Source organism: Apium graveolens, unplaced genomic scaffold (assembly GCF_009905375.1).
Source record: "Apium graveolens cultivar Ventura unplaced genomic scaffold, ASM990537v1 ctg5630, whole genome shotgun sequence".
NCBI classification, from domain to species: Eukaryota; Viridiplantae; Streptophyta; class Magnoliopsida; order Apiales; family Apiaceae; genus Apium; species Apium graveolens.
Genome location: NW_027419030.1, coordinates 85,971 through 97,187, shown reverse-complemented (window position 1 = coordinate 97,187; position 11,217 = coordinate 85,971). Strand labels below are relative to the sequence as shown.

Below are 11,217 nucleotides of genomic sequence, written 5' to 3'. Positions count from 1 at the left end.
AGTATGTATAAGCAGCTTCAGGGTCCTTATGATATGACAATACGGAGCTTCTGGCATCGATTTTGGACCTTAAAAATCCCAAGTAAGGTAACATATTTCTTGTGGCGTGTGTGTAAGGGTTGCTTACCTACAATGTTTGCTTTGGCTTCAAAACAGGTTCAGGTAAATACATGTTGCCCATAGTGCTTTATACATAATGAAAGTGATGTTCACATCTAAAAGTGTGATTTTGCAAGGACTGTTTGGGCAATGACCACTCTCCATGACCATGTGAATACCAGCTTGAATGAATCTTGTTTCACTATGTTCATCTGGGTTTTCCAAGTTCTTAATTATGATCAATGTACCATGCTTGTGATGGTTTGTTGGAGCCTTTGGAACCGTCGAAATAATTGGGTGTGGAACCGAGTAAATGGGTCTACTTTCGGTGTAGAATCTGCAGCCATGAGTCTATTATCGGAATGGAGACGGGCTCTGACCTGGACAACAGTAAAAAGCAACCGGTGTATGCTGAGAACTTAAGTTGGAGCAGGCCACCTGTTGGATGGATAACAGTGAATGTCCATGCTGCTCTTTGCTGGGATAACTGTGTTGGTGTTGGTGCGGTAATTCGTGACTCAGAGGAAAAGTTTGTTCGTGCACGCTGTGGTCGTATAAATGACAGATGGCAACCTAGGGAAGCTGAAGCTTTAAGCTTGAAGATTGCTCTTTCCTGGGTCCTAAGTTTGCACTATGATCATTGCATTTTCCAAACTGATTCCAAGCTATTAGCTGAAGCTTGCAAAAGCATAGATGGAGATAGTTATTTCCATCACTTTAGATTGTGTTGATTTGTGTAAGCACTTTAATCATGTTGCAATATGTGCGTAGATCTACGAATGAAGTAGCACATTTGCTAGCTACTCATTCTACGTCTGACATTAGGGAATGGATTGCTAATCCTCCTGAATTTATTCATAATGTACTCTGTTCTAATTCTCGTTGATTAATGCAGTTCATTTTCATTCAAAAAAAAAACTAGAGTCGAATTTATGAGTAAATATAAGAGTCTAAAGATAACTCTTTTTGAATCATCAGACACTTGGATAAATAACTTTTTCATACTCGAACTCCCTCATTCTCGTTAAAATTCAGGTTCGTTGCTTTTCTATTTTTGTAAAGTAAATTTATCCGTAATATAATTAATTTGTGGTGATCCTGGACGAGTTCACATATATAAACAACATTACAATTTAGCAAAAAAAAAAACCAACATTACAACAGGACTGTTGAGTGACTTGAAACTGTCTTTCAATTTATTTCAAGCTCAACTTTTCCGCCTCAACATTTACACCTTATTCCCGGGTTCTAAAAATGGTGGAAAGCAAGTAAAAAGGTAAGTAAAATTATTTAACAAAGAAAGTAAATGATATTGAGTGCAAATTTAACGAAATTTCACTGCAAACCTTAAATACAAAAATGAGATAGAAAATACATGGACCATTATAGATTCCATTACTTCCTTATCAATTACTTTCTTCTCTAAATAAGTCAAGCTCTTAAGTTGAATTATAAAGATTTTGACAAAAAATGGCACTTCAACAATGTTCTAGTACTTTCTTATATCACTAAACTTTATTATTTATCTTTAAGAAACTTCTAGTGCTCACTTATAGTATTTTTAGCAATAAAAAAATCCATTTTTTTTTACATTTCTCTCTCTCTTTGTTCCACTTTTTATTCATATATTTTTAAATTTATTAATATAATAATAATAAGGAAAAAATATAAGAATCATTATTGGAGTTAGAAATTAAAAATCATATTTAAATCACTAAGAGTTAATATTTTAAAATATTTATAAGGAACCTGTTTAAGGTTAGGCTGGAAGCAAGGTTAGTCCGCGGCAACTTTTCCCGCCTAGTTTCAGTCGAGTGGTATAGGTTATATAGCTTAGATGTTTGTACATATTATCCATCTACTCAATGCGTAAATTTCAACCATTCAATCAATAAATTAATCTTTTAGGTTTTCTTGATTTGTTGCAATACAACATGGTATCCGAACAAATCATTGCGATCTTCATCTTTCTTTCAAAGAAATTATCATACACTTATCCACATAGCACGGTTTGTTAAACTTCAAGTCATTTGGAAAGCCATGAAACATGGATGTCTAGATTTCTTGTAATTATTGCATATAAATGATCCAAGTTCACTCAAAAATAAATTTAACAAAACTCGTATTTAAATGTTGGGTAGTCCGTACGTGGGCTAGGCCAAGACTTTCGAAGTCTTTTAGACTTTCATGGCATACAGCAACTTGGATTAATAAAGAACACGACATCCCATTGGCAGGGGAGTTGAAGGCTTGTAAAAAAAAGTCTTCCGGTTGATGTGGAGGACAGTATTTGTGATGATTACAACAATGCCATGAATGACTTGCTTGGTATATACTACTACTTGACAAGAACAGACCAAAGTGGAGTAGGGAATGGTTTGGTCTTCAAATCTCGACTGCTCATTTGCTGGAATTGTTACCTAGTCTTGAGGTTTACAACTTTACCTGCAACTTCTGCATTACATGAAAACAAATATTATTTTCATCAGAAATTTAAGCCTTTGCTTGTGATCGTTGCGATAAACTTGCTACAGCTTTATATATGTTAATGTTATAATGTCAAAGTTTCAGAATAATCAATTGTAGGAAATAAAATAAATTCTAGCTTCGAAGGGTCAAAGTCTCCAAAAACTCTTGCAAACCAGCACGATGTCCACAAACCAAACAAGCACAACTCTCCAAGACAAATATGGATTTGTTAACTATTAGAATATCAATTACTCCCTCTCTGCCACAATACTTTTCTCATTATGACTTTTGTCACTGTTCACGTTAAACGATTGACTATTAATTTACGGTTTATTTATAAGATCAAATATAGTTATGAGTGATCTTGTTGTATTCGTGTTTACAAATACTTTAATACAATGAAACTTTTATATTTAATATTAATACGAAATTAAAAACATTAACAATAAAAAACGTGTATTGGCGACACAAATGGGAAAAGTATTTAGGGAGAGGGGGTATCATTTTGTCATAGTACTGTTTGTTATGATTGTAGACACTTTTCAGTATTTTATATTATTATTCTAATTTTCCCCTCACTCGAAAGCTCGTTATGAATCGAATAATGAATCGCTCATCTTTGGACATTAATTTGCTTTACGTGTAAATATTGGAAGCTCTTAGTCGCTCTAAAACCAATTGATCTAAAACCAATGTGTTAGAAGATCCATTATAAGGGCTTATATTATTATTCTAACAAATTGTATTGACTAATACAAGTATTGAGGATGCACGAAGAGTTGAAGAACTTCATGCAAAGCTTCCGTCACAAGTAACTTCATAGCCACATACGTTTGAGACCTGACATACTTTTTTTTCCTGCTATACATACTTTTTTCGCTATATATATATGAGAAAATTGTTACTCATCAGACACCATACACGCGTAGCAGCTGAGCTGATTATAACAGAGTTTACAAGAGCTACATTTCTTCATTCAACTATTTCTGAAGAAGTGAAATTTCTTGTTTAGGCATGACCAATCTAATATAGCCATCCTTAGGAGAAATGAATCCTACTTCATTTTCAGGAAACCTAATCACCTCTACCAAATGGCCTTCTAGATTGTAAGCTAGAGCCTTTCTGTTTGCGATTGAGCTATGTAGAGCTTATTTACCAGTCTCACTTGTCACCCTAAAATTGAATAATAAAATTATATATTTAGCCAGCAAAATCATGAATCACATGTCCTCCAAAATGCTGCTGATACTGATCCTGTTGTTGCTGTTGCTGGGCGCTCTCTGCACTTTGTCTGAGACCCAATGTGAGGGACACAGCTCCAAGTCCACTTCCTATCTCAAGCTCGCCTCTTTGATATGGTAGAAAGCTCATCAAGGATCCAGCATCCACACCAGGTGGAATCTGACATTCGAGCCTTGACCTCTTCTCCTGATTCCATACTCCTGAACTGGTCATATCTCTGCTTCTAGAATGATCAATTCCACAGGGCTTGTTTATGGATTGGGCATCATATTGGTTCGTGATAAATTCTGGTGCTGCATTACCATCAGGCTTTCCCTTATGTGAGCTTGACTCTGCTGAGCCTTTGGTTTCAAGTACATGTATTTCCTCAACCATGGGTTTCCAGACACGTACTCGAGCATTAATAAACCAGTTTGAGACCTGAAAATGTAATCAACATACATCTTAACTAGTGTACCGTTAAATGAACTATAGTCAAGCACTAATACTGCTCCAGATCTTCTTTGTTTAATTCATTGAGTGCACAGCCAAGACTTTAAACTAATAAATACTAAATTAGACAATAGAATTGAGAAATTTTATCAACTGCTTCTCTCTGGGAAGTCTAAACTAGGCAGGTAATCAGTTAACACAAGTTCATGAATTTATTGTACTTTGTTGTTAAACAGATCTTTTGGAACATGCTTATACCTGGTTTCGAGTTAAACCGGTTTGAGTAGCCAGCATGTGTTTGTCGGTGTCGGTTGGATACCTATTTAGGTACATCAGACAGGAACTCACATCAATCTATAACTTTAATGTAATGAAATAAAAATGTGATAGTGTACGCAAGTGCAAGAGAGCTAGAAAGAAAATTACGGGTGAAGGAAATGGTCAAACAGCCAGGCTCTAAGAACAGCAACAGCCCGCTCTGGTAGGCCTCTTTGGGGCCTCCAAACAGCTTGTTGGGGTTCAAAGAAAATCATACTGCTCCCACAAGATTTCTGTTTCTGATGTTCAATGAGTCTTAATCCTGAGGTACTTGCATCACATTTTGTACTGCTACTTGTACCAGCAGTTGGCGATGACAGATCCTCTTCCAGCGTTCTTCCAATATGCCCGAGCTGTTCAGAAATCACTTGTTTTAGACATCGAAAGTGCCTCGAGACGGTTCTCAGAGCCACTGAAATATAGGGGGCAGCCGCACTGAGACCTGCCACAGATTCAAACGACGTGACAACCATCTGCATTTGTTGATGATATTGTCTGTACCTTCTGCAAAGCTATCAACAGCACAAAGCAGGAGGATCACTTTGGAATTCAATAACAGTACAAAGTTAAACTCAAATATGTCATAATTTATATAGAATTTATGTACATTACATCAAATCTGGAAACATATAAATAAAATAATCTTATGTATTATACAGGATTAAGAGGTACTAGTTATGGTTCAAATTAAATAATGGGTGGATTTTTACAACACATTATCCCAGGTATTAAAAAGTTAAACCTAGTACCAAAAGAATAATTTTAACATTTCAAGTTAAAGGTATAAATATCTCTGTCGGGGTATATTGTCATATAATAAAAGTTTCAACACAAGGAATTAATCCTTTCACTTCACCGATTTGTCTGGATAAAAATAAGATAATTAACATATCAACCTACGGGAAATTTGAGATGCTGTAAGGTGACCAGAAAGTTAAAATCCACCCCCTCCCTCCCTCCAAACCTAAATGACTCTTTTTTTTGCATAATGACAACTTGATACAGGAATTGGCTTTCTTTAAAAGTGATGGACAATAAAGCGTGAACTACTGTTAACAAAACAGAACTACCATAATGGGATTTAAAGGAGAAATGATAAAAACCCCTTCATCACTTAAAAACATCAATTGACAGCTTGATATGAACAATAGCTTGGCATGTGATTGTCAAATCATACAGAACGCATGACCAAAAAATGGGAAAGCCTACAGTTTTTAAGCTTCCTCAGAAAACTCTAAAAAAAGTTCAACTTTTTGCTTTCCCATAATCCTTTCAGTTTAGTGGACCTAACAATTATAGAATATTGACTATAAGTCTAATTACTAGCCTGCAATATGAGAATTTATATAATGCAACTTCAGAATATCCGCTTAAAATATCTACGAATCTACGATTCTAATCAATGTCACAAAGTCAGGATGTGAAAGTAAACTATTATTCTAAAATCTATTTCAGAAACTTGTTGATCCAGACTTGATGATCCAAAAACTTGAAAAATGTAGTATATATCAGCATACTTTGATATATAGGTTACAAATATTATTTTTTAGATGAACTCGATTAATGGGTTAGCAGAAAATTATATAACTAGGAAACTTACTATTTTTTAAAAGAATACGGTAATTCCTAACCCTGAAATCTTTGTGTAATAAAATTTCAGATAATGGCAACTTATTCTCCCTCCCCTCTCCCTCTCTGAGAACTGTTGTTAGTCCTTGTTCATGGGTACATGGGTACAATTAAGTAAACAATGCTTAACGTTGAGTATTTTAGCTTCTAAAATCACAAAGATCCGCTACTTAAAGTATAAGATCCGCTAGTAAAGAGTAAACATAATATTAACAAATTTCCTTCTAATTAAAGTATAAGATTACTATGGAAAAATGAGAACCTCTGGGGAAAGCTAAGAGCTTACACAAGGCAAATTTAAAGGTCTTATAAGTCCATTTTAAGCAGACACTCCGTATAATACTTAGAGGAGTCTATGATAATAAAATCTAGATAAAGATGTTTGATACTTTATTTTGTTACTAAACCTATACTTTATTCGGAAATTAACCTTGCTTTTTCTTCTCCTTCTTCGCTAATGGACTAGTAGAATTTCACACTAAAATTTTTAAGTTAATCAAAATTTGAAAGCCTAAAACAGTCATTTTTCGACATAACAGTAAGATGTCATTGACTGCCAGATACTACAAACATGGTTTCCGTTCTACAGTTCATTTCTTGTTTACGTTGTACACATATAAATCATTGCTGTCCAGTCATCCTCACAATGTGTTGACTTCTACAATGAAGAATGAAATCTAAAAACATTACGAGGCATTAATGTGTTTTGGAATCCTATTTCCTTCCTCTAACCACAACACTTACAATCATCTTTTAGCTTCAAAGTTATCTACAGATGCTACATTTATTGTACACTCGAGAATGTATCTACAGATGTTGCATTCATTGGACACTCGAGAATGTATTTTGGATGACATTTACTAGAATATTATCTTAATATAAATGATCAAAAATATCAAATCTACAAACAATGAAAGCATTTTGCAATCGAGCTGCAAATTTGGCCTAAGAATCAGGAACCCAGTAAAAAATAACAAGGCGTAAATATTTTTAAGGGAGTTTGAAGGAAAAGTATAATTAGTATGCAAGAAGCCTCGGTGTGAAACAAGCATTAGCAAGTGGTTGAACTACCATTTTCTAGACATGCATAGAAGGCATAAATATGCATAATCATGATGATCAATCTCTGCATGCTATCTCAGCCCTAATGCTATTTCTGTAAATTCAATATGTTAATAACTTAATCTTAACGTTCACAGCAAATGTCATTCTCTTTATAAGGGATAACTGTTCGGTAAAGAAACAACATTTATTTATCTAGTCTCCATGCACCATAACTGAGATGTTCAATATATTGTTAGCTGTTCCAGTTAAATTTAAGTGTTTGGATATGTTTAGCGGTTCCCAAAATTGTACATGGAACAGATTAATATCGTACAAAAGCATCCCTTCCCCACAAATTAATTAAATCATGCGGAACAAATTAATTTAATCATGAGCAAGTAATCTTTCTATCTTATGAAAGTTAATTATTAATTTATATTAAAATATTATTAATCATTAAATCATGATATATTTGTAGGTGCATGATTAGAACCAACCTCCTCCTGCATACACAACAGCTTCGTCTTCTTTTGATGATACTCTGGATGGTAACTGTCGTTTGCATTACTTCGGCCTCCAGCTTCCCCACTGACTCCATTTGAACTATAGAAACTTGAGGACGAGGCACCTGAGTAACCACCCTTGGCCGGCCCAACCATGCTGTCGTGAGCAGCATTAACGGCGTGATCAGCAGCAGAAACCATATCTTCATCAAATTTTTTACCAGAGTACACATCACGTAGCTCGATTTGTTTTGATCCAGTTACACGACACAGCTCATCCATTAACTGCAATGTTGGGTTCAAATATTTCGAATTCTTCAGTATAGTCGCGTAACCCGTAAAAGGACCAAGAGGACCAGCAGCATCTCGATGAGGAATAGCCGTAATTCCAACTGTGTTTTGCCTATTACTTCCATAAACTTTACTTCCAGGCGACATTCTAGAACTTGAGCATAAATAATCAGACTTGAAAGGTTTTGAATCAAGGGGACGATCACTTAAACTGTTTCTCTCTCCAAACTGACCTTCACGTCTGTTATGAGTCTGTGAAACCGATGAAAGTGAAAGAGATAATCCCTGAGTATTAGAACCATCACCAACTCTCAGGTGCTCTCTAATACTTTTATTAGCTAGATCTTGTCCATTTTGATTTCGAAACACCTCCATTGGCCTATTTACCCAATCAGCTCCATCACAAGAACGCCCTTGAGTCACTTGATAATCATTATAACTCGGAAGAAAAACAAGTTCACTTGAATCCTTACCACCATATCTAACCATATCTTGCCCTTGGGCTCCGACACCGGCAGAAGTAACAACTTCTTGAAGGGTATTTTGGTAATTATAAGGAGACGGACTAGCTACTAAAGATGAATGTAACATGGTATCATGGTTATAACCGTAGCTACTAGACTGCTTCATATGAAATGAAGGTGAGAAAATGTTGTTTACCTTGAATGAACCGCGACCTTCTCCTCCTGAAAACAGTGGTTTTGAACTGCTTTCGCTAATGCTTATAGAATTATTGTTACGGTGATAATTATTGACGATAAAATCACAGTTTTGATGTGAACCAAGGCTTTTCCAATTGCTACAATTATGTGGGTCACCTGCTTTAGCAGCTGAGAGGTTGAGATTTGATGAAATCGGGTGCGACAAATTAGCAACAGCAACATTCTCAGCCGACACTAGAGACTCATTTCTAGACACATAATTGACCATATCGGATGAAAAATCATAAGACATAGCTCCATACTTAATATTTCGAATGAGATCCGGGTGAACCGATAATTGATCTAAGCCACTAGTGTAATGTTCATCTAAATTCTCCGAATTCTGAACTCTCAATTTATTCCTTCGGCTTTGTTGAGCAATATGAGAGTCTCCTCCGGAAAAATTGTTCATCTCCATCCAAATTAAACAATTTATCCTTGATCACCAATGTACTGTAGAATTTGAAGACATATATTTAATTCTCTCGAATAAATAAACAATCATAAAATAAACATAAGTGACAGCAAATAAACAAAAGATCTACCTGCATGAGAAATCAAATCAAGATATATAAAAAGTGTTATTTCCAATAAATACATTCTTTGTTTCTTAATTTCTAAGTAAGTACTTGTACAAGAAATGTTGTGAAAAAGCTGTTAGTGTACAATATTTATTAAACCTAGTGCAGTAGGGAAAGGTAAACAGGAAAAATCTTGAAAACACAACAAAAATCTAGTGACAAACAGTGGAAATTATAAATGTTTACTCAGAGTAAGAATATGACACAGATGAAAGAAACAAAAGAGAGTTGAGATGAAACCCAAAGCGTAAAGAAAGAAAAAGGTAGCTATCATATACACATGTGTGTGTGTTATCACTGACACTTTCTAAAAATCTGCATAACAGATATGTTGGGTTTCCAAAATGAAAAACCCTAATCTTGGACTTACTAATAGTAAATAATCTCTAGATTTTACCCTACTCACAACCCAGATCCACCGATATAGAATCCAAGTAAGTTCATGTGTTTTGAGAGGGAGGGGGAGGGAGAGAAAGAGAGAGGGAAAGAGAGAGAGAGAGGGGTGCGTGTGTGAACTGTGAAGTGATAAAGTAGGTGAAATAATGAGAAGGAAACATATATATGGATGTATATGTAAGGTTAGATTCGGAGGAAAAACCAAACATAAGCATAACAAGACATGTAAATTATGTCAGGTAAAACAGTGGGGTTGTAGTTAATGATCATTTAAGTAGACAAATACTAACCTGTGTGTTTTACTTCATAAGAGATGAGATCGATTCATGTACTTTGGTGTTGACTATGAGAGGACTTGCATAGTTAAGGATTTTGATCTCCGGCAAGATATTCCGGCGAGAGGAGTAAGTGATTGTACGTATAAATGTTAGATATAATGACAGAGATTCTAACTGAGCTAAGGTAAGCTGAGAGAGAGAGAGGACAATGATTGCTCAATGGAAATAATTGCTCTCTGCTAGTACCACTTTTCTCCTCTTCTCTTTTGACGTATAAACACCATCATGTAAACATACATAACTAGCTTATCAGCTAACATTTGTCGACACAACTTATAAGCTGATAAGTGGGAAATTACATACATAACTAGCTTATCAGCTAACATTTGTCGACACAACTTATAAGCTGATAAGTGGGAAATTGGAAGTGGAAAATTGGAATACTTTTTTTCAACTTATTTTTATTTTTTCAATTTTTTCTAAAGTTTTGATTTTAAAATATAAATTTTTAAATATTTTCTAATTTAATATTCATGAACTAAGATAATTGTATTTAATAATTATTTATTTTAATTCATTTGATTAAAAAAACTTATGACTTATAAGTAAATTTATCCAAACACTTAAAGAACTTATAAGTATTTATCAAATTATCACTTATTTCGCATTTAATCATTTTAAGTGATAAATTACTTATTTTAAGATTTCTCAAACAGGCGCATAGATTATAATTCGGTTTTATTGATCAAAAAATTGGTGCCTAAATTTAGTTCAAATTATCAGTGCTAATTACTGGCTTGTCACAATGCTACACATTTTTTTTAATTACATAAAGTAATTTATGAATTCAAATAATGGCATAGTATATTTTATGAATGGACTCTCCAAGAAACTGAACTTGTGATCAATTATCGACCGAATTTGTGATCATTATTAAGTAGTAAAATATTATTCGGTCTTTAAGTTGGTTGGTAAAAAACTAAACGAGTAGTTTTGTTGGATTAAGTCCAGTAATGACCTATCTATACTGACAGTAGTGGGAGTTTTTTTTTTTTTTTTGCTAGCAAGTATTATTGATTGGTTAGCCTTTAAATTATTTTAAAAAGATTGAGTCACTTGAGAATAAGTAGAGCGAGTACAATATTGTGCCTGTTTGAGTAGCATAATGTTCAACTTAAATGGGGTTAGAAATGCATTTCTGACTTAAGCTTCCTGTTTGACAAATTTGAGAAAA

General features: G+C 34.4%; 1 protein-coding gene across 2 annotated transcripts; it reads right to left on the bottom strand.

Annotated features, from left to right (window-relative positions):
* Positions 1–3,265: 3,265 nt before the first annotated feature.
* Positions 3,266–10,249, bottom strand: LOC141702747 (uncharacterized). Of its 2 annotated transcripts, none has more exons than XM_074506371.1 (5): positions 9,996–10,249; positions 7,731–9,181; positions 4,669–5,072; positions 4,501–4,561; positions 3,266–4,230 (listed from the first exon to the last, which is right to left on the bottom strand). In XM_074506371.1, the coding sequence occupies exons 2-5, from the start codon at positions 9,144–9,146 to the stop codon at positions 3,769–3,771; spliced, it is 2,343 nt and encodes a 780-aa protein (XP_074362472.1). In that variant the 5' UTR covers positions 9,147–9,181; positions 9,996–10,249; the 3' UTR covers positions 3,266–3,768. The 2 variants fall into 2 exon arrangements, with proteins under 2 accessions (XP_074362472.1, XP_074362473.1); XM_074506372.1 differs by lacking the exon at positions 9,996–10,249 and adding an exon at positions 9,680–9,824.
* Between the last annotated feature and the right edge of the window lie 968 nt (positions 10,250–11,217).

Coding starts and splice junctions, on each gene's coding strand:
- LOC141702747 (XM_074506371.1), bottom strand. CDS start 9,146: ATGGAGATGAACAATTTTTCCGGAGGAGACTCTCATATTGCTCAACAA. Junction 4,562..4,668: donor TTTGACCATTTCCTTCACCC/GTAATTTTCTTT, acceptor GTACCTAAATAG/GTATCCAACCGACACCGACA. Junction 4,231..4,500: donor CCGGTTTAACTCGAAACCAG/GTATAAGCATGT, acceptor TTACATTTTCAG/GTCTCAAACTGGTTTATTAA.